This window comes from Calonectris borealis, chromosome 26 (assembly GCF_964195595.1).
Source record: "Calonectris borealis chromosome 26, bCalBor7.hap1.2, whole genome shotgun sequence".
Taxonomy (NCBI): Eukaryota; Metazoa; Chordata; class Aves; order Procellariiformes; family Procellariidae; genus Calonectris; species Calonectris borealis.
The window spans coordinates 2,215,476-2,236,988 of NC_134337.1; the positions used below are offsets into that span (position 1 = coordinate 2,215,476).

General features: G+C 57.4%; 1 protein-coding gene across 1 annotated transcript in view; it reads left to right on the forward strand.

The window, feature by feature from the left end:
• Window positions 1–21,416, forward strand: part of PPFIA4 (PPFI scaffold protein A4) — a 33,297-nt gene extending 11,881 nt beyond the window's left edge. Inside the window, exons 7-30 of the mRNA XM_075173948.1 lie at window positions 415–561; window positions 663–801; window positions 1,412–1,491; window positions 2,409–2,540; window positions 4,050–4,112; window positions 5,468–5,559; window positions 7,754–7,895; window positions 8,149–8,354; window positions 8,818–9,058; window positions 9,293–9,328; window positions 9,917–10,050; window positions 10,218–10,381; window positions 10,999–11,092; window positions 11,335–11,416; window positions 11,852–12,052; window positions 13,041–13,103; window positions 14,298–14,324; window positions 15,262–15,437; window positions 16,206–16,303; window positions 16,979–17,154; window positions 17,380–17,448; window positions 18,280–18,457; window positions 19,599–19,690; window positions 20,173–21,416. Of these exons, the coding sequence (XP_075030049.1) occupies window positions 415–561; window positions 663–801; window positions 1,412–1,491; window positions 2,409–2,540; window positions 4,050–4,112; window positions 5,468–5,559; window positions 7,754–7,895; window positions 8,149–8,354; window positions 8,818–9,058; window positions 9,293–9,328; window positions 9,917–10,050; window positions 10,218–10,381; window positions 10,999–11,092; window positions 11,335–11,416; window positions 11,852–12,052; window positions 13,041–13,103; window positions 14,298–14,324; window positions 15,262–15,437; window positions 16,206–16,303; window positions 16,979–17,154; window positions 17,380–17,448; window positions 18,280–18,457; window positions 19,599–19,657 (2,799 nt within the window). The 3' untranslated portion in view covers window positions 19,658–19,690; window positions 20,173–21,416. The remainder of the gene's footprint in view (window positions 1–414; window positions 562–662; window positions 802–1,411; window positions 1,492–2,408; window positions 2,541–4,049; window positions 4,113–5,467; window positions 5,560–7,753; window positions 7,896–8,148; window positions 8,355–8,817; window positions 9,059–9,292; window positions 9,329–9,916; window positions 10,051–10,217; window positions 10,382–10,998; window positions 11,093–11,334; window positions 11,417–11,851; window positions 12,053–13,040; window positions 13,104–14,297; window positions 14,325–15,261; window positions 15,438–16,205; window positions 16,304–16,978; window positions 17,155–17,379; window positions 17,449–18,279; window positions 18,458–19,598; window positions 19,691–20,172) is intronic.
• Window positions 21,417–21,513: the final 97 nt, after the last annotated feature.

Consider the following 21,513-nt stretch of genomic DNA (forward strand, 5'->3'; position numbering starts at 1 on the left):
GCCAAGCCTCTTGCAGTTGCAGAGACATTCACAGCAGCTTCCACGTGCTCTGGGTTGGGAAGGGATTGTAATCCCTGTTGTATGCAGGGTAAAGGCCAGTGTCCCCCAAAAGAGGCCACTGCCTTTGGGAGATTGTCCCCAAGTCCATCGGCAGAACTTCCTTAAGGTTATAAGCAGACACCAAGATACCCAGGTGTGCTGCAGACCTGGGGCAGTGAGCTGTGTCCGTGCTAGAAGGTTTTTCTGTGATTGCCTGACCCTCCCTTTATTGCTCCCCCTCATTCCTCTGCAGAGCAGGGTTTGCATTGCACGCTTGGACTCGGGGGTGTACCAGGTTCACAGGAGCTGGGAGGCCCAGCTGTTCCCAAATCGGTGGTCACAGGCCAGGATGTGACAGCCCTATCGCTTCCCCAGGCCCTGGCTCAGAAGGAGGACATGGAGGAGAGGATCACCACACTGGAGAAACGCTACCTGGCAGCCCAGCGAGAAGCCACCTCCATCCATGACCTCAATGACAAGCTGGAAAGCGAGTTGGCCAACAAGGAGTCCCTGCACCGCCAGGTACCAAAGCTTGGACCCAAAGGCTCCCACTACCCTGGGGACTTGGGAGGGAGAAGCAGGCAAGCCTCGGTGCCAGGCACCCATCCTGCTCTGTCCCGCAGTGCGAGGAGAAAGCCCGGCACCTGCAGGAGCTGCTGGAGCTGGCGGAGCAGAAGCTGCAGCAGACAATGCGGAAGGCAGAGACGCTGCCCGAGGTGGAAGCGGAGCTGGCCCAGCGCATCGCCGCACTCACCAAGGCAAGTGTGCGGGGTGACTGGGGACCAGAGCCGGAACGGAGTGCAGGAACCAGAGGAGGAGGCAGGTCTGAGCACCCCCTGCAGCGATGGAGCCCCTGGCAGGCCCGAGGCACCCTGCTGTCATTCCCAGCCTCTGAGCTCTGCTGTCCCCTGCCTCCCCTGTGGCTGCAGGGACAATGCATGGTTTTTAAAGCTCCTGATGTGTCCCTTCCCTCAGCTCCTTTCTCCAAGGCAGAGATGGCCCTCAGTCGACCTGAGTGGCCTTCAGCTTGTGCTGGGACCACTCTGGGATGAAGGGGATGAGGAAGGACCCAAGCTGGATCTGGGAGGGTGCAGGCCTGGAGGGAGGTGTGGATATGGCCAGCCCTGCCCTTCCCAGGCGCTGGAACTGGTGCCAAGTTGCTCACAGAGCACCTCCATCTCCCGTCACCTTGCTAGCAGGGCTGTTTTGGGCTGACAGCACACGGTGAACCATGGCGGGGATGCAGGCAGTGGGAGGGAGTGCCGCATCCCAGGGAAGGATGCAGATGCAGGGGTGGGCGGAGGGATGCAGGAGGGCCCGCGTGGCTTTGGGGAGCGGCATCCGAGAGCGCTGCTCTGCTTTTCCCAGGCAGAAGAGAGGCATGGGAGCATCGAGGAGCACCTCCGGCAGCTGGAGAGTCAGCTGGAGGAGAAGAACCAGGAGCTGGCCAGGGTAAGCGCTGGTCAGCCTGCACTGGGGAGTCCTTGCGGGTCCTGATCCAGCCTTGGCTCCCCCTTGCCATGGTGTCTGGGTACCTGGGCACACCACAAAGGGCTGGCTTGCTGGTATCTCTGAAGCAGGATGGGGAGAGGAGACTGGTTAATCCTTTCCCATCCAGGATCTCTTAAACTAGAGCCACCCAGGAGATCATGACATTCTCTGCTGCGATTTCCCCCTCTCCCAGGCATCCAAGTCTTGCTCTTAGTTTGCCACATCCACTCCTCTCCCAGCATCTCCCTCTGGACCGAGCTCCGACCCCAAATGCGGGGCAGCTTGGATCAGCAGCAGGGCGAGACCGATGGGTGCTGGGAACAAAGGGTGTTGCCCCTCCAGAAGACAGGGAGGCCGAGCTGATGTGTCACGGGACGCACAATCCCTGCTGTGCTCCTTAGCCAGTGGCTGGGCTGTCCACGCAGGAGATGATTGTGATACCCATTTCTCGGGTCACCCAGGTGGCATTACAGCGTGTGGCCCTGGGGAAGCCCCCGGTTGTTTTGGCCTAGGGCAGCGGTTTGGAGAGACCTTTGCAAATCCAGGGGATCGGCCCCCATTGGGGTCTGGAATGTGCCCCCAGTGTGGCTGTCCCTGGCAGATACACAGGTCAAACTTTCTTGAGGCAGGCAGGAGCTTTTTGGATCCTGTCCTCTCTCCTCTTCATCCCTGGCTGAGAAATGGCAGAGACCAGGAGAGCCCCAGTGGAGGGTCTGATCTGTGCTGTAAGGGGTGAATTTGTCCCCAAAAGCTGGGCCTGGTAGATCAGCTCTGAGACCACCGGCAGGCACGGGATGGCAGGACGGCGCTGAGCCCCTCGTGGCAGGAGGAGCACGTCTGCTGGATCTGAGGTGACGGGTCGCTGTTTGCCCTTGCAGGCCCGCCAGCGGGAGAAGATGAACGAGGAGCACAACAAGCGGCTCTCGGACACCGTGGACCGTCTGCTGAGCGAGTCCAACGAGCGGCTGCAGCTGCACCTCAAGGAGAGGATGGCGGCCTTGGAGGAGAAGGTAGTGGCTGGGGGGCAGGGGGTCCTCTGGGGGGCTGGTGAGGGGTCGAGGGGTCCGCAGCCCCTCCGGCACAGAGCCTCGGCCAGCCACAGCACAGGCGTTTGGAAGTACCTGTGCCGGGATGGAGAAATGATCACATGCAGGATGCCAGCTGGGTGCTGGGGCTGGTGGGAGCGCAGGGGAGCGTGCTCTGCATCGCACCCTCGCCTCCAGCCAGCCCTCGCCCAGTAAGACCCACTCCCCACCACCTTTCACCTCCAACAGCAGCAGGATTTGTCCTGCTCCGCTCCCTCACTTCCCTGTGTCTCTTCTGGCGCAGCCTCAACTGCAGCCTGCGCCCGGCTGTCGGAGCAAAACCCTACTGCATTTTGCAGGAGAAAATGCAGCGTTCATCCTCTCCCACCCGCCCATCCCTTCCACATGCTGCCTTGAAACTTTGCTGTCCCCCAGCCCTGGACTGATCTGCCTTCTCCAAGCCAGGGCAGAGTCCCTGAGCAGCCTCCCAGCTCCCACCCCGCTCCTCCTGGGGAACTGGGCTTTCCTTTGGGGAGCCAGCCGGAGTTGCTGCTGCCCCAGCACGAATGCAATTAGCTGGGAGAGCAGGTGGCTCAGAGCAAGGATTAACCTCGCAATGCCAATGGGAGGTCAACCCTTGATAATTCACCTCTGTTTGGGTTCCTGCGGGGACCAGGCTCCCCTTAGCAAGTCAGAGCACAAGTCAGTCCCCCGGCTGATCCCTCCAGGACCGGGTTTGTCTCCCTGCTGCTCTGCGCCTCCTGTCCCCAACCAGACCCGGTTGTGCCAGCATGTCCAGTCATTCAGCAGATGTCTGAGTGGCTCTGAATAAAAAGCAGGACCCAACACATGGGGCTGAGTCCATATTCCCACCCCAAGCAACAGGGACCAGAGCGGTAGCGCCTTGCAGAGGGACGTTATCTGCTCCCCAGCCTGCTGCCAGCACTGGCTCACCCAGAGAGTTTCTCCGGGTCTTTCACGGGCAAAAATGATGCTATTTGCCTGCCAGCACCTCCCAAAAAAGAGCACAAGGCCAGGCAGTTGCAAACGCATCTTCTTTTCCCCCTGCCTATTCCCTAGCTTAGATGTAGGGGACATTTTTGCCCTTGATCCAGCTGCTCGAGGAGTTGATCTCCTCTCAGACACATTTCCTAATCCTCAAGCCCTGCCCATCAAACTCTAATCGCCACTTGCCCTCCATGGCCATGCCCCGGCCCTGGTGTGGGGCGGGAGTTGAGCTACGGCAGCCCTGCTTGAGGAGCAGGAGGTTTGCAGCAGGTAGGTGAGGTCTCTCTTGAGGAGACCGGTTCACAGGCAGGTAGGTGAGGACTAGGTCAGGGAGCCATTGCCATACCTCCTGCCAGGCATCCGTCACACCGTCCACGCAGCGATTCCAAGCTGGCCATTCCCGGGAGGCCGCACGGCCGTTTTCTAAACGGTCTCTCTTTTTCTTTCCTGTTTTTGTTCCCTTTTCTTTTGTTTCGTTTTGCAAAGAACACATTGTTACAAGAGCTGGAAAATACCCAAAAGCAGATAGAGGAACACCAGCACGACAAGGTAAATGCTGCTGCAGGGAGCCTGCCCTAGTGACTGCGTTTCCTCACTCCTAATCCCCGGCTAGTGGCAGCCACGCTTCCTAAAATACCCTAGTTTCGGAGGAGCTGGGATCCCAAAGCGCCCAGCAGCAGGAGGCCACAAACTAACCCACGCAGTGGCTGGATGGAAGCTGCCACCCACCTCCCCGGAGACCCCCGATTCGGTTCCCTAACAGGCACGTTCAGTCCCGTCTCCATATTTCTATCACGCTCATCCATCCCCGACCCCCAGCCGAGGACGGCAGCGAGGCCGGGGTGGCTTCGCCCACGTGTCTAGAGGAGGGTTTACCCCAGCGCTCCTGGGTGCAGCCTGGCTGTGAGGGACCGTGCAGCTCAGGCAGCCACGTCCCCTTCACCCCCGAGGCTTTCCCGACCCCCTCACTCGAACTGGGGGGGAAGATCTGCTCCATGCCCAGCTTGCAGAAGGCCCCGTAGGTCTTCGCACCTCCCCTGCTCTCAGATAAAGCATCTAAGTAGGGTCTGCAACACGAGTCCATGTTGACCTGTGCTGGAAAGCTGGAGGGTTGCAGCTTTTTGAAGCAAGGGGAGCTTTTGGGATGTGCCCCATGTCTCATGCATGGTTGGGGGGATCAGGGGGCTGCTTTCCCCCTTGCCCAGGGCCTTGCTCTCCCAGATGCTCCCTGCCCGCAGCGAGGATGTGCGGGCACCGCTTGCGCTTCCCAGCCATGGCTGCTCTACTCCAGGCAGAGGCAAAGCTGGGAGACTCGCATGACGCTGCCTGCATGTTGCCCACCCCGGTGCAGCCTGTTTGCCCACAGGACTGGATCCTGCTGTGCCTGGAGGATCCCGTCTCCCCTGCCTCCCTGCCCTCCCGCAGCCTCCCACCTCGCATCTCCCACAGGACAGGATGGCCACTTAGTGCAGGCACAGGTTCCCGATGAGGAGGGGGCTGGCAGCAGGAGGGACAGGGCCAGCATCAAATTTGGCTAGCGGGTCCCTCACTGCCGGCCCTTTGCCAAGGCGAACGCGCACGTGCAGTCTGGAGCAAAACCAGAGCATCCTTGTGGGACCGATTTTCCTTCATCTCTCAAACCAGCATCGCTTCGAGCACGCGTGTGTCTGTCTGTCTGGCCTGTGACCACTTCCTCCCTTCACGGCATCACCCCAGCATCGTCATTCACTGTCGCCTGCATGAGCTGTTTCTTTACCGATGTGTCAAAGGTGCTTTAAACCTGGGATGGGGATTTTTAAAGGGAATATAAGCTTGGAAATAGCTAAGGATGTGGATTGCCCCAAACCTGGCTGCTCTTCAGAGCAAAACCAACCCCTGCCTGTCTCTTGTCTCGCCCTGAACAGCGACGGTTGTCTGACGAGATTGACAAACTGAGGCTGGAGGTCGATCAGCTCAAGACCAGAAGTGGGACATTCGTGGAGAGCGTGCACGCAAGGTAAGGGCCGCCTGCCAAAACCCCGCCAGCCTGTGCACACCCCGCTTGCATCCTGCACTCACGGATTTGGGGGCATTTTGCTTTTAGGATCCCAAAATGATGCTGGCATCAGGCATTTCTGGTTTCACCAAGCCTCAGTGCAGGGCTGCAGAGTGATTCATCGCAGCAGGGTCAGCTCCGGCTGTGCTGTCCCCACCATTAATTTGTCCTGGGGTGGGACACAGGCTGTTGAGAATAGCTCAGCCTAACTGAATGGCCCAAAATTTGCTCTTCTAAAGGCGAAAACCCACTGGGCATTGTTTCCTTTTCTGCACAAAGGGCTTAGGGCTTAATTTTCTATGAAAACTGTATGTTCACGAAACGCCTTTCCCCCTGTGGTGTGCTGGGGATGGGCTGGTGGAGAAGGAGGAATCTCTTTTGAGGTGTTGCAGGCAAAGGAGAATGAACCCCCCCCTTTTTTTCCCCCTTCTCTCTACAATGATCCTCCCACACCCTTTCATTTAAAGTCAGCTGGGAGATGGGGAGGTCCCAGCCCAGAGCACCAGGAGGAAAGGTGAGTCCATCGGGTCTCAGCCTCCGGCACTGACCGGGGTACCCAGCACCCCTGCAGGAAACCAGGGGGTTAGAAGAGGAGGGTGCCAGGACGACATGCACCCCCTGCATTGCTGCGGCCACCTGGGAGACCACATCCTCTCCTGAGCACTTTCGATGTGGATTAGAGGCATCAATGAGGGTGACCACCAGTGGGGAAAATTATCCCTCAGGAAGGCTGGAAAAGATGGAAAGGAACCCATGTAACCAGCTTCAAATCTGTCGGCAGCTGTGGCAGAGAGGAGAAGGCCTGGAGGCCCTTTATCTGTCATGGAGAGAAGAAATGGGGAGAGGAAGGAAGAGCTTGTGAGGATGAAGGGTAGCTGAGTGCCAGAGGAGTGTCTGGAGCGTGTGTGGGACCTCTTTGTACGGGTCTGTAAAAACAGGACGGGCGATTTTTTTTTTTTTTTAATTTCTTGGAGGAAAATTCAGCAGAAAGCTTGAGTTACAGAGACCAGAATAATCCCCCAGCTGAAATGTCAGCTTTTGTCTAAGACGCCTTTATCTGTTTTTAGCTTGGGAGCAGCTTGTCAGCGGCTCCACAGCTTAAATCCCCTTGAAACTCGGGCTGTGCCTTCGTCTGCAAACACCAAGCTGACGCCAAGCCAAGCCGCTCATGTTAGTGGTCTTGTCTGGGCTCAGTAGGATGCTGGGGTGGGGAGCCCGGATCTGTATCTGCACTGGAAACCAGACCCACCATGGTGGAAAAACCTTGATCTGCTCTGGACAACTGCTTTTGTCATCTTAAATCAAAAAACTCTCATGCCTCCTATGGCAATGCATATAGGGAGTGATGACCCCATGCTCCGGGAAGGTGCTTTGCTCAGCTGCATGGTTGGGTCTTCAGGGCGAGGAGGAGCAACCAGGCAACGTGGAGATATGCAACGAGTACCACGAGTGGCAGAAAGTGGCCTCGTGTCCAACAGCAGCCGCTGCGTTGCTCTGCCTGGCATGGGGACCCGCTCCCGAGCACCAGCCCGAGCATGGAGGAGGAGGATGAAGAAGTCCCAGCCGGTTTCTGCTGGGACATCCCAAACAATGCTCATGTCCCCGCACCTGGAAGATCTGTTTCAAATGGGATTTTATTCATCAGGGTTTTTCTTCATGAAAATGTTGAAGGAAACATAAAAAGAAGGAGAAGAGCTCCCTGGCTGGCCCCTGTTCTGTAGCATGGGGATGGAGAAGACAGGCACAAGATGTGCTGTACATGTCAGGAGGTGCAAGCTGTTCTTGAGAGGGGAGGACAAGAGGGCCCACGGCTTCACAGCAGGCCCACTGCGCTGGGTGGTTTTGGCCAGAACGGGCTGGATGTCCCAGTGGGTACTGCAGCGAAGGGGGAGGCAGCAGCAGGGTAGGGCCCAGGGCTGAGCTTCCTACAGTCTGTGAGCACATCTCCAGCGTGGGGGGAATGGGGCACCTTTTTCCGGAGCCTGGTTTTGCATCATTTCATGCAAGAGCAGGCAAGCATCGCTGGGGTGGGCATCCCGGAGTGGCCTCGTCCTCCTCCTCTGTCCTGAGCTAGCCTGGGCTGCGAGGGGAGCAGCCCGGGGACAGGGTCATCCTTGCATGGAGCAGCATCCACAACAGGGCTCTTTCTCCCCAGGTCCCATATGGGCAGCGCCACAGACCTGCGCTTCCCCCTGAGCGCTGTGGTCCATGCCCCCGCCGAGCCCTTTGGGACAGCCCCGGGCCTGCCTCGAGCGCAGAAGGGCCGATTCGCCGCCCGGCGAGAGGAGTCAGCCAAGGTAATCATCTTCATGCCAGCATGGGTCAGGGTTGGGGTTGGGGTCTCCTCCTGCCTTGCACGCTGGTCTCACGTGTCCCTGATTTGGGGACATGGGGCAATTTCCTTCACCTGGAGCGTGGATGGGGATAGCATGGTAGGAGGGATTTCCCCACTGGGATTGCGTTGAGATGTGACTGTTGTGTGGAGGCCTTCCGTTTGGCTTTTGGAGACGTGGGAATGCCGTGTGGGACCAGTGGACCTTGTTCCCTCAGGACTGGGAGCAGGCCCAGGCAGGCAGCGTCCTGGCTACAGGGCCTCACGCCTTCGACAGCGACCCCGAGATCTCCGATGTGGACGAGGACGACCGCGAGACACTCTTCAGCTCCATGGACGTGCTGTCCCCCGGCGGGCATTCGGATGCCCAGACGTTGGCCATGATGCTCCAGGAGCAGCTGGATGCCATCAACGAGGAGATCAGGTAGCAGCCGTGTCCAAAAACTGCCACTGCCTTGCTCTGAAATGGCTCTGGGGGGCCACGAACTGCCAGGTGGTGGGGGGAGGCTCTCATGCCCTAAAATTGAGGTCTTGGTCCAGCTTCAGCCAGGGAAGTGGCTCCAGGACATCCAGCCACAGGGCTTGATCCTTCCTGCATGTGGCTCCCTGTCCCTCAGCGGCACCAGTGCTGGCTCACAGAAAGGATCATTATTTAAAAAAAAAAGCCCCCCATGAATATTAGAAGAAATTGTGCTGTGTCTCAGCACTGGTTTATGTGGATCCCAATGGATCTTGCTGCCATTCCTGGAGATCGGAGGCTCGAGTCACAGCACCCGAGGTGCATTTTCCCAGGGTAGGGAAATCCCAGGGCTGAGAGGTGTGAGATGCCTTGGGAGCACCCCAGAAAGGTGGGGAGCCAGGAGCCCTGAGCCCTGCTGCTCCCCCAGGATGATCCAAGAGGAGAAGGAGTCCACCGAGCTCCGCGCGGAGGAGCTGGAGACCCGCGTCACGAGCGGCAGCATGGAGGGCCTCAATCTCACCCAACTTTGCAAGAGGGCTTCCATCCCCACCTCGCTGACGGCCCTGTCCCTGGCCAGCTCCTCCCCACCGCTCAGCGGCCGCTCCACCCCCAAGCTCTCCTCCCGCAGTGCCGCTCAGGACCTCGACCGCATGGGGATCATGACGTTGGTGAGGAGGCGTGCGGGGCGGATGGGGGGCTGGACAGGGCGTGCGTGTGGCTGCCTGGGGTGGGAGCGATGCCCCAGCATCTGCACGGGTGTGCGGGAGGGTGATGTGGAATGGGGGTGCCCATGTTTGCTGTCTCCCAGCCTGGCACGCCTGGCCCTGGGGCTGCTCTGCGGGGGGGTTCTCCATTAACTGCCCCCCTTTCTGTGTCTCTCTCGCTTTCCCCCTTGCAATCAGCCCAGCGACTTGAGGAAGCACCGGAGGAAACTGCTAGTGAGTGGTTCCCATCCCATTGGTTTTTGTCCAAGCCCCTTTTCCAGCCTGCTCCTGGCTTTGTCCACACCAGGTCAGGGTGCAGCAGGCGTGGGACGGAGCTGGGGACCCCAGGGATTCAGCAGGAGGATCATGGGGATCCCATAAGGTGCTTGGAGATGTGCCAGCTGGCAGCCTGGGGGGTCTGGCAGGACATGGGGAGGTTCAGAAAGCCACTGGGTCCTCAAACATTGTGTGTCCCCTCTGGCGACAGGGTGTCTTTGGGACATTCCCATCTGTGCTCCTCAGAGCCCTCTGCTGAGGGCCAGCAGCTTCTGTCCCCACACCCTGACCTGGACCATGGGGCTGCATCCTCTCTCCTCCCTGTTCCCAGGATCTTGGCCATACGGCCACATCCTCCCCATCTGCTTGGGCATCTCGAGCCATTGCCAGAGCTCTAGTTCAGGCCAATCCTGGAGCGTGGCAAAGCCTCAGGGCCCTGGTGGCTCTTTTGGCCATGCCTCCATGGAGCAAGAGAGAGGCAGGCAGCAGGGCAAGGATGGAGCTGGGCTTTGGCCTCCCAACCTCATGGCTTCTCTGCTTGTTCAGTCACCTGCAGCTCGGGATGAAAGCCGAGAGGATAAAACCACCATCAAATGTGAGACGTCCCCCCCATCCTCACCCAGGACGTTGCGGCTGGAGAAGCTGGGCCACCCCGCGCTAAGTCAGGAGGATGGGAAGAGGTATGTGGAGCACCCTTTGGATCTCACACCAGTGCCTGCTCTGTTGGTTTGAGGATTTTCATGGGGCAAGCGTGGGATTGTGGGACGGTCTGGGGTTTGCCATGGCTTGTGCGCTGCTCGGGAATAACCTAAAGGCTTTGCTGTTCCTCTCCCTCCTCCATCCCCAGCTCGCTGGAGGAGCAGGCCAGCAACCCCAGCAGCAACAGCAGCCAGGACTCCCTGCACAAGGGCTCCAAGAGGAAGGGGATCAAATCCTCCATCGGGCGCTTGTTCGGGAAAAAAGAGAAGGGTCGCTTGATTCAGCTGAGCAGAGAAGGGGCCACGGGGCAGGGTCTGTGAGCAGCCCCATTCCCATCCGTGCCGGGCGGGCGTCCTCTCGGCCAGGCTCTCTGCATGCCTCCTGGCACTGGCTTTGGGGTACTGTTGGGGTGACAGGCGGAGGAGCAGGGACACCCCTGCTGGTTTGGGGATGTTGGGGCCACTGGCTCTGGGCTCCCTGCAGCTTCAGGGCAGTTGGGTCCTGGTGCTTCCTGCCCCGCGGCCCTTTCTGCCCTGAGCATGGTATCGCTCTTAATGCTCTGCAAGAGCTGCAGTGAGGATAGGGACCCCCCCATCACTCTATCTTATCTGTTGTGTCCCCAAATCTGCCTCCCTCCCTGCGGGACCTTCTTGATTTTGCACAGCCCTTTGGTGGGAGCTGCTTTTCCACTCCTAAACCCTTTACTGCTTCGATGCTGAGCATCTTGAAATGGGAGGGATGGCAGGCGGGGATCCCCTTGGGCTTCCCAGGGATGCAAGGGGGCTGTGGGGGTGGGTTCGAAATGGAGACTGTCACCTCCTGTGCCGCGATTGTGCATCCCCAACACCCTAGCATGGGGACTGTGGCAGTGCCCACACTGAACCCATGGGATATGACACTGACGTGAGGATGTCTTGCTTGCCCAACAGTGCTGCTGACCGACGTGGAGGTGGGTATGCAGGACCCTCTGGGACTTGGCAAGCTGGGTGCTCAGGCCGAGAAGGATCGGCGCCTGCGGAAGAAGTGAGTGAACCTCCTTCCCTGCCCCAACAAGAAAATGTCCTGCCTGATGGCTGAGAAGCCATGGCATGGGACTGGGAATTGCTGGAAAGACTTCTCATCTTCACCCTCTCTTGAGCCCTGTTAGCTCCTTTATTGCTTTGCTACCAGCTGGTTATTATTGCCCGTGGTCTATTCCCTTTCAAGAGCAGCTCCTTTCCCCACAAGCCCCCAATAAATCACCCTTCTGCTTCTGTTCCCTCCAGGCACGAACTCCTGGAAGAGGCTCGGAGGAAAGGATTGCCCTTTGCTCACTGGGATGGCCCCACTGTTGTCTCCTGGCTGGAGGTGAGGCAGAGCGCACCCGTGCATCGTCCCCATGCACCAACGGCTTTGCCGTCAGCGCCGGTCTGTAGCGTGCTCCCCCGGCAGCGGTACAGCACCCCGCAGTCCCACCATGCTTGGTCCACGCACAGGGTTGGTGGTTGCAAAACCTGGGGGAGCAGAGCAGATCCCCAGATCCCTCACATATTCTGTAGAGTTGTGGTCTGAGTAGAGCTTTGAGTTGAAAGACTCAGCGGGTGCTCTTTCCCTGTGCTGTGTCCATCAGATATAAGGATGCTGGGCTGCCCGCGGGCCATCTGTGCAAGGTACAAACAAAAAAGGAACCCCACGTGGGTATCCAGCTTTGATACTGAGCTTCAAACAAGGCAGCCTTGATCTTACCAGAGGCAGTTAGGGTAGGACAACTGGGCAGTCACTGGCTTTGCCCTGTTTTGGCAGCTCTGGGTGGGGATGCCGGCCTGGTACGTTGCCGCTTGCCGAGCCAACGTGAAGAGCGGAGCCATCATGTCGGCCCTGTCTGACACTGAGATCCAGAGGGAGATCGGCATCAGCAACGCGCTGCATCGCCTGAAGCTGCGTCTGGCCATCCAGGAGATGGTCTCGCTCACGAGCCCCTCGGCACCACCCACCTCACGGACGGTAAGTGCTCCGTGCCACAAACCCGCTCTTCCCCCATACAGACCCTCCTCCTTGGGGCAGGACGACACGCTTGTTTCCCCCCTTTCCCCAGCTCCTTGGGACCACAGTGGTCCATCAGTCCCCAGGGAGTCCCAGTGTCACGGGCAAGCATGGCTGTGGAGGGGGTGACGTTCCTTCATGGACCAGTCAAACCACCAGACACTTGTCCTCAGGCACAAAAATCATTTACGGCCATTGAGTGTGAAGCACTTTCCTGTCTTGAGGCACCAGCAGATGCTCTTGTCCTCACGCTCAGAGGTTGTCACCAAGAGGCTGACCCTGCCAAGCAGCCTGCAAAGAGGAAAGCTCAGTGACTGTTTTCCCTTGCGAGGATAAGATCCCACCCAAGCAGCACACGCGTGATTTACAGGGCCAGCTCAGTTACGCACAGCCGTTTCCTCAATCACTTCAATACAAGCCTTTTCCTGGGACCATGTGAAATTCCTGGGGCAAGTCAAAGCAACCACAGATCCCAGCCTTGCCCTGGGTAGGACATGAAACGAATGGGGGGATTGTGTCTTGTGCTGGTCCCCAAAACCCCTGAGGGGTTACTGGTGCCTCAGTAATGCCAAGACACATCTGTAGAAATGCAGTCAGCAGAAAGGCCCCACGTGTGCTGTGTCCCCTCAGATGGCCATGGCTGGGGTCACAGCTGTCGAAGACAAGCCTACAGACTCCATGAGCATCACACCAAAGTATAAGGGCAGCCAAAGCACCAGTGGTCCTTGCTGCGCTCTCCGTGGCTGCACGGACAGCCCAGGGTCCTCACGGGCAGCGGGGTGCCACCAGCCCAAGCTGCAAGGACACTGCGAGATCTCCGCAGTACAGCTCCAAGTGAAGAGTGGCCTGATCTTCCATCAGCCCGAGCCGGGCTTGTTTCCAGCACGGTTGTGAACCGAGGCCATGGCTCCGTGGTGGTTTACCCTGACCACTGCTCTTTTCCCTGCAGTCCTCCGGAAACGTCTGGGTCACCCACGAGGAGATGGAGAACATGGCGACTTCCACCAAGACGGTGAGGCTGGCCAGCCCCACTGCCGCCGCGTGGCGTATCAGTTACTGAGCTGAGCTCCGGGCGTGCATTAACATGCTAAACCCTGGGAGGGAAGGGGATCTTTGCTGCATCTCATGTGTCAGCTCTTGGCCAGCACCATGCACCTGTTTAGAAACCATCTTTCAACCTTTAATATCTCAACAATTTCTAAAACTGGCCTGAAAACCATCAGATGTATTTTTTTTTGTCAAGTCCCTGTGGGTTTTGCTAGGTTTCTAGAGTAGCTTGTCTGTCAGTTGTGAGTTAGAGGAAAGAAATGAAAGGCAAAAAACAAGAATGATCTCAAGATAGATGCATGAGATTGAGTCCCACGTTGGTCATTCTGCACCCAGAGGAATCACTGTCTAATCTCCCATTGACCTTAGTACACCCAAATATTGCCCCCACTGTCTCTCCCTACCTTGTGGTCCCTTTGGAGGGATGTGGCCACGCTCCCAAAATCTCTGGCTCCTTTGGAAAGATGTAGCCGTGCTCCCCTCTCTGCAACTTAATGACCCCATGTCCATGTCTCAGAGCAGGGGCAGCGTTTTGGATTTGTTGTGTGAATTAGGCATTTTATTGAAGCTTTTGTCTGCTGGTTGAGTAGCACAGACCTGCAACTGGCAGGCGCCTCTTGGGGAAGGAGAGCTCAGAGTTACGGCAGGGACGTGACACTTTCTCTTGGGCAAGTTTTGTGAGGTTGAGCGAAACCAGCACAGGTTGACAAGGGAGGACATAGCTACAAAAGCAGCAAATTGAGTTGGGCAGCCCCTCTGGGGGCTGTGACCCGTGAGCTGAAGCTTAGGTTTCTCTCTGCATCCATCTGGCTTTGGGGGACCCAAAACCTACCCATATTTCCCAGGACGGATTCCCCAGTGTCTGTGCCATCTCCAGCCCAAGGCCCATGAGAAAAGTCTCATCCTGTATCCTCCTTACTTGTCTGAGAGATGGGGTGAAACCTGGGCCCAGCGGGGTCGGGGTGTCCCCAGCACCCTGTCAACAAGGCTGAGCTCCCCGAGCCGTGCGGCCGTGAGACCGACCCCCATCCCCTCTGGGTCCCACCATGCCGAGGGGTCCCACGCTCGGCTCGCGTGGCACACGCGTTCACGGTGCAGGGCCACTGGGTACTGACTTTACCTGTCCTTTCTATTGACATGCCGCATGTGTCACGCTTAGGACACAGAGGAAGGCAGCTGGGCACAGGTGAGGTCCCTCTTCCGCGGGCGGTACGTGGGGTGGTTATGGGAGGGAGAGCTGGACATCACAGAGCACCCAGGGGATGAGCTTGGGACATCAGTATTTGCCAAGTCCTGCTTGGAGTCTGAGCCTGCACCCTGTGGTTGCTCCTCTGAGCTCTCTCTCGAGCATGGGGTGGTCCTCCTGAGACCTTGCATCAAGCAGCATCCTTCTCTGCTTCAGGCAGAGTGACTTTTTCTGTGTAAGACACAGATCCTGTGCTAAAACCCCAACGTGAGAGTGACCAGCCACCCTGCATGGGAGGCAGGTTTCTAGCTGCATAAACATTTAGTTTTCACCTTTTTTTTGGCCCCAAGTTCAGGATGTAGACCGTTTTCATGAACTGAAAAGGTGGGAGGAAAAAGTCCTGCTTGGATCCATCTCTTCTGGTTTTGATCACTCTTAAATGTTTTGCTTTTCTTCTGGTGGATTTTATTTTGTTTTCGCACCCAGAATCAGTTTGCAGTGAAAGTGAATGGATGTTTTTCTGCCCAAAACTGACCTTTTTTTCATTTTGAAGTCATGAAGCAGATCTTTTGGTGATTTCTAAGCTTCTTAAAAATTAGTTGGGAATGCACTGAAACCTATTTCTTAGATGTTTCAGCTTTCGTGAATGTGCTTTTTCCAGAAGAAGCTGGTCATAAAGTCCAGTTATCCCTTATGCTTGCTTTTTGGCTACTGCCTTGTCCCCTTGGGGGACATCAGTAGGACACAAACCATGGCCAACAGGACTGTTCCCTCCAGCTTCTTCAATACAAACTAGGGTTAAACTCCTCTGGCCCAGGTTTGGTCCTCAGGACAGTGACTCCCAGACTGCAGCACTGAACTGTCACTGGTCTCCTGGGAGTCTGCAGCCCCACCAAGCCCTGGTTTCTCCTTAGCTTCTCCATTTGCTTCTCCACAGACACTGGCCTATGGGGACATGAACCATGAGTGGATTGGGAATGAGTGGCTGCCCAGCTTGGGTCTCCCGCAGTATCGCAGCTACTTCATGGAGTGTCTTGTTGATGCACGGATGCTGGACCACCTCACCAAGAAAGATCTCAGAGTGCACTTGAAGATGGTCGACAGCTTCCACCGGTGAGTCCCCTCCTTTGGGAGGCCCCTGGGATGCAATGTCTGCACATGGAGCAGAGGATGGAGCAATTTGAGGGATTTTCTCCTGTCTTGACCAGCCCTGGTGCTGGAGGATGGCCCTTCTAGGCTAAACTCAACCACCTGGTCTTGGGCAGCTCATATGGGCAAATGTTCTCCTTCAGCGCACTCCTTGCAGCAAAATTGCAGAGGGCCAAGCCTTCTCCTGTTTGTGGAGCAAACCATGGGCAAAAATAAAGAGTCGACCCACCTGGTACCCCACTGGTAGGCAGAGCAGTCGTCTGCCAGCAGCCCAGCTTGGAGAAGGCTTATGCCATCCCAACCACCTTGCTCAAACACCAGTATCCAGCCCTGTCGTGGGGTACCACCATCCACCCCGACCCATGGGGTGGTCCGTGGGCCTGCTAGGGCTCTCCCTGCTCTGGAGATGAACCCTTTAGCCTGGAGCAGCCCCCATGGGCTGGTTCTCCCTTCCCTCTCCACCCACCAAGCACGGAGTGTCGTTATTTGGATCCATGTGCTCTTAGGCAGGTAGAACATGGTAAAACTGATGGGATTACCATGGAAGGGAAGGACATTCCCCATTTTCTGGCCAAGAACTTGCCTTTGGGTTGTGTCTGTCCTGAACCGAAGCATCCTTTGGGCACATGGAGAGCAAGCAGGGAAGTGCGTCCCTCCGCGGGTCCCTCCAAGCCACCTGCGCCGCGATGCTGAGCCCCCCTGAGAGTTGGGTGACATCTTGTGTCCTTGCAGCACCAGCCTGCAGTACGGCATCATGTGCCTGAAGAGGCTCAACTATGACCGCAAAGAGCTCGAGAGGAGGCGAGAAGAGACCCAACACGAAATCAAAGGTCAGCAGCCACATACACGATCCAGCTCTGGAAAAGGAGATGAGAAACCTCCCAAGAGATGCCCAGCGATGGTCTCCCTCCTCTCCCTTATTTTTAACACAGCATTTGCCTAGGGAAAAATGAGCAACCATTCTGAACAACCCACAGGGCTGTTCTCCAGGGGGGACCTCCCTGCGGTATTTCCCCAACAGATTGCTCCAAGTGCCTTTATGCAGCTTACCCCAGTCAGGCGTGAGGAGGGAGGAAGGGTGTCAAGACGGGAAAGATCCAGTCCGAGCGTCAGGTCATCTTCTCCTGCCCATTTCAGATGCTCAGGACACCCCCCAGCTTGCTCAGCCTCCCCTTCCTCGTTGGCTGTCCTGAGATTCCCTGCGCATCTGGCTGCTGCTTAGATTACATCTCATTATTGATAATGCCCCTAATTACACCAGCAGCCGTGGGTTCTTAGGATTAATTTTCACAGTTGTTTTCTGCCTGTTATTTCAGCATGTAGTTTGATAAATTGAAGTGAGGTGTTCCTGGCACTGGAGCACCCGGTATTGCGGCCGGCTTGGGAAGGAGAGTCCCAGGATCAGCCTGGGGCAGTGCGAAAGGGCTTCAGGACATCACCAGGTCCCTGCACAACCAAGAGCGTGGTCCGAGCTGGCCCTGAGACATGCCCTCACTTTTTTGCAGATGTCTTGGTGTGGACCAACGACCAGGTCATTCACTGGATCCAGTCCATCGGGCTTCGCGAGTACGCGAACAACCTCGTCGAGAGCGGCGTGCACGGGGCGCTCCTGGCCCTCGATGAAAACTTCGACCACAACAGTCTGGCGCTTGTGTTGCAAATCCCCACACAGAACACGCAGGTAAGAGCAGCATCCTTGGGGGATTTTGGTGGAGAGTGGCCAGCGTGGGACACGGCTGCGGTGTGACTCCACCAGTCCCACCAACTCAACTCTGCCTGTCAAAGCAGAGCGCTCGGATGGCGCGTGGGCTTGTTCTCTGTCATTCTCAGGGTTTCCTGAGATGGGGATTTGTGCTGGGAACTGTTCCCACTGACGGGGAATGATGTTATTTGATGTTATTTTCAGGCTCGACAAGTGCTGGAGAGGGAGTTCAACAACCTTCTCGCCTTGGGCACGGATCGGAGGCTGGACGATGTGAGTACCAAACCTCTCCCATGTCCTGATAATGCTGGGCAAGAAACAGGAGAGGCAGGACCTCTGCTCTCTCCGTCTTTGTCCAGGGGGATCAAATAGTGCATCACAAACTCTCTAGAGCAGTCGCATGAGCAGTATCGGTAGAATAAGCTAAAACTATTGGACAAGGCCCCGAGGAATGTGCTGGCAGGCTGTGGAGGCAGGTGAAGAAGAGTCTTGTGCATCATTTCTAGCCTCACGCTTGGTGGGCTGAATTTCAAGTAGGCTCACCTGGCTTTCCTTGCCAGCTGCTTTAATATTGCCTCTTAGAGTCACAGATGTTCTGGGCGTGACACATTTGCGGCGGGTAAAGCTGGTGGGGTAGAGGTGTCCAGAAAGCCAGAAAGCTGTTCGCGTTGTCACTGAAGGTGGGAATTCATCTAGATCTCTCCCACGTACGGCTTTCCTCCATGAGATATGATAGCAGAGCTCGTCAGGGCTCTTTTCAGAGCACAGAGAGAAGCAGGCACTTCCAGATGCCATTATCTGGCCAAGGTTAGCTACATCCCTTGGGGTCTTTACTGGGGCTTGTGTTGATGTCTCCAAGGCACCTTTGCACTCAGGCTGGAGAGAAGAGATAGGCAAGCTGGAAAGGATAAAGCCTATGTCATGGGATCCCGGAGAGGCCTCTTACATCCTTGACCCAGTTTGATCACAGACTTCTGGACTGTTGGAGTTGGTCTCCGTGTACAGGCACACCCTTAGTTACGTGGAAGCAGTGCTGGTATCTCACGGGGGCAGAAGGTCCTGCTGCCACTGCTGCCAGGCCCGTAACCTGCTCTTCCCTCACAGGGCGACGACAAGACCTTCCGTCGAACCCCATCCTGGCGAAAGCGCTTCAGCCCACGAGACGTCCACAGCATCAACATGCTCAGCGGCTCGGCCGAGACGCTGCCCGCCGGCTTCCGCGTCACCAGCCTGGTGCCCCTGCCCCCTCCATCCGCCCCTGCCAAGAAAATGCCCCCAGAAGGTGGGTGACCCCCTTCTCCCACCCCTGCTCAGACCTCACGGTGAATACGGGGAGTGATGTGCCACCAGGAGAGGAGAGGGAGAGAGGCTTGCTGATCGCCTGCGATGCTGAATCCATGCGATCCTTGAGCTGTTGTCTGCTGTAAATGTTTTTTCAGGACGGTCTGGTGTGCGGTTTCTTTGTTTCGAACTGCCGGGACGAGGGAGGGGGCTGGATCAGGGCATGAAACGGGGATGTGTGTCACCCACCCTGGCTTTGGCATCCAGGTCAGACAGAGCCCGTTGGGGTAGCGTTGGGGGCTGTCAGCAGCAGCCCAGTCTGGGCCAGTCTTGTCCACTCTGCCTTTTGGAAACCATCCCCAAAGGGACTGAATGAACCAGCTCAATTCAGTCCGAGCGCTGCTGAGCAGCCACTCTCCCGGGCTGGCGGGGACCTGCTTTGACGCGCTTGCTGCCCGTGCTGCTGGCTGTCGTGTGTCTTAGCTGAGCACACGTGTCCCAGGCTCTGCCCCACCACCACACGACTCCTTTCTACAAGTTATCTTGGTCCCTTCCAAAGCCGCAGAGAGGCACAAGCTCCAGCCAAGTCACCCCAGTTTGTCCCCTGGAGCAGGTACCCTGGTCCCACTGTCCCAAGCCATCTGTCACATCCCCAGTGCTGCAGAGCTGGCTTCAGCAGGCTCAGAAATGAGAGTGTGAATGAGAATTAAACACTTGCTTTCACCTTCCGCTCCAAGCCCCAGACTCAGCTCTCCTCCTGTCTCCAGATTTGCTCAAATTTCACAGCTTTCCATCCAGCTTGGGTCAAACTTCTGTTCGACCTTTTCCACCCCACCCCTGGAAGCTGCAATTCCCACCCGGCTGAGGACAATGAATCCTGGGACAAAGTCCCTAGGTCTGGCAGCACCCAGACACGGGTAGCAGGGTGCTCGCTGCCCAAGAGCAGGGATGGCAAGCGGCAACTTTCCAAATACCCTGGAGCCTTGGGAGCATCAGAGCTGGCCAAACGTCCCTCTGCCTTTGACCCTCATCTTCATGTGGCTTCAGTGCACAGATCCTGCCTAATAAATGTTTTGGTGGAAAGCCGAGGGCTAATTGGAGCAGTTGCTAATTGCACGCTCTGCTCTTTGACTCACTTCCAGTTGGTGCCTCTGGGTCGCCAAGGCTGGAGACCTCCACGGTCCGGACGTACTCCTGCTGAGGGTCAGCGTGACGGGAACCAGCCCAGCCCTGGGTAAGTGCGAGGAGGACCGGGGCCTCGGAGCTGGATGGAAACCGAGAGGAGAGCATGGGGCCCAGCGTCCTCTGCCCGGCATCACCCAGGCAGGCTGTCTGCCTTCACCAAGGTTTGCCTTGCCGTGGAGGACCATGGAGACCTCAGCGGTGAGGGAACAGCCCGCTGCTGCCTGAGGCTCCCAGGACCCTGAGATGCGGAAGGGATGCTCAGCATCCCAACCACGTACGGTTTGTCCAGTCCCTGGACAGACAGCTCCACTGGGGACCCAGGCTGCCGTCCTAGATGGGAGGTCCCACTGGGGTGAGGGAAGGGTAGCCAAGCACTTCAAAGAGGCTCCTGAGACCCTGCTGTACCCTGGGGCATGGCTCCCCCATGCCAGGAGGGTTCATTACCGACTCCGCCTGGGTTTGTTGGCCTGTGGGTTCACGGGTGGAGGTGAGCCGCCATCCTCACGGGGCCTTTCCCACTTCATTCCTCAGCACATCCCCACTACCCGTATGGCCACGTGCTGGCTGCCTTTCAGGACAAGAGCCCAGCCTGCGCCTGCTCCTCGGCCCAAACCGACAGACGCTGCCGTCTCACTGCTGGGGACCGAAAAGGACGCTCTCCCTTCTGCTTGTGCACCCCACCGCTTCCCCCGGCTCCCCGTGGCTCCTGCCTGTGGCTTGTCTGCCCACTCTCCCCGCACTGGCTGGGCTACGGATGCGCTCGCTGGGTGCCCACTCCGTCGCTGGCAGAAGCGTGGTGTAACCCGGCGGAGCGGCAGAGACACCCCAAAAGTGGACTGCGATATTTGGAAACCTTTCTCCTGCCTGGTTCATGTTGCCAATACGCTGTGGGCTGCTGCACTGACTCGCCCGAGCCCCGGGCACCAGGGATGCTGCTACCCCCAGGACTCGAAGCCAAGGAAGATTCAGGCTTGTGAAAATCCTCACGCTGGGGCGGCCGGGCAAGGAGCTGCCCCCAGGAGGGGACGAGGGGCCGGAGCCAGTGCCAGGGTCGGCGCTGCACGGGACGGAGCAGGGACTGGCCATCGTGGGGACAGGGAGAGCAGCTGTCTGCCAAGGGGTGGGCAGCTGGGGTGCTGCGTTTTGGGGTGCTGCCAGATGCCACGCAGGGGGAAGCTGCGCCTGCACAGCGGGTCCACGAAGGGCTGCGTGGGGAAGGGCTGGAATCGCCCCATATGGCTCGCTGCCAGCCGGGATGGTACCCAGCACCCATGAGAGAGGGGACCCTCCTTGGGTGCCTGGGGAGACATGGCGGGGGCACCCACTGCCCCGGGATGCGCCCATCCCTTCCCCTCCGGGTGCAAAGGAGATGCTCTCCCCTCCTGCCTCCAGGCTACGGGCAGGGATCAATCCAGGAGGCTCTTAACTCTTCCCATTTCTCCCCCGTAGGGTAGGATCTCTCATCTCCTCATGCCACGTTTGCCTTGTGTGGCCCCTATTTCTGATGTGGTATTTATTGATGGCTGGAATGACCTTATACTTATCATGTGCTGTCTGGAAGTGCAATATCTGAGAGGCTATACAGTCACGATGTCTTTTTGGTGTATTATTTGCCTAATACAGTATTAAATATTTTTTTAATTTGAAGAGTCGGTGAGCCCTTTATATCAATGCCCTATTTCTTTCGTCATATTATTGGTACTGCATGGACTCCAAACCCTGGATTGGGTCAGGAAAGGATGTATGTGTGTTCCAATAAACAGGATTTTAAAACAGTGTTGGCTTGAGCCTTCTTTCTAGAGCCCAAATTAAAAATATAATTAATCTTTAGCTCCCCCGAGAGTTTTTGGGGTACAGGGCTGAGCCCCAGCT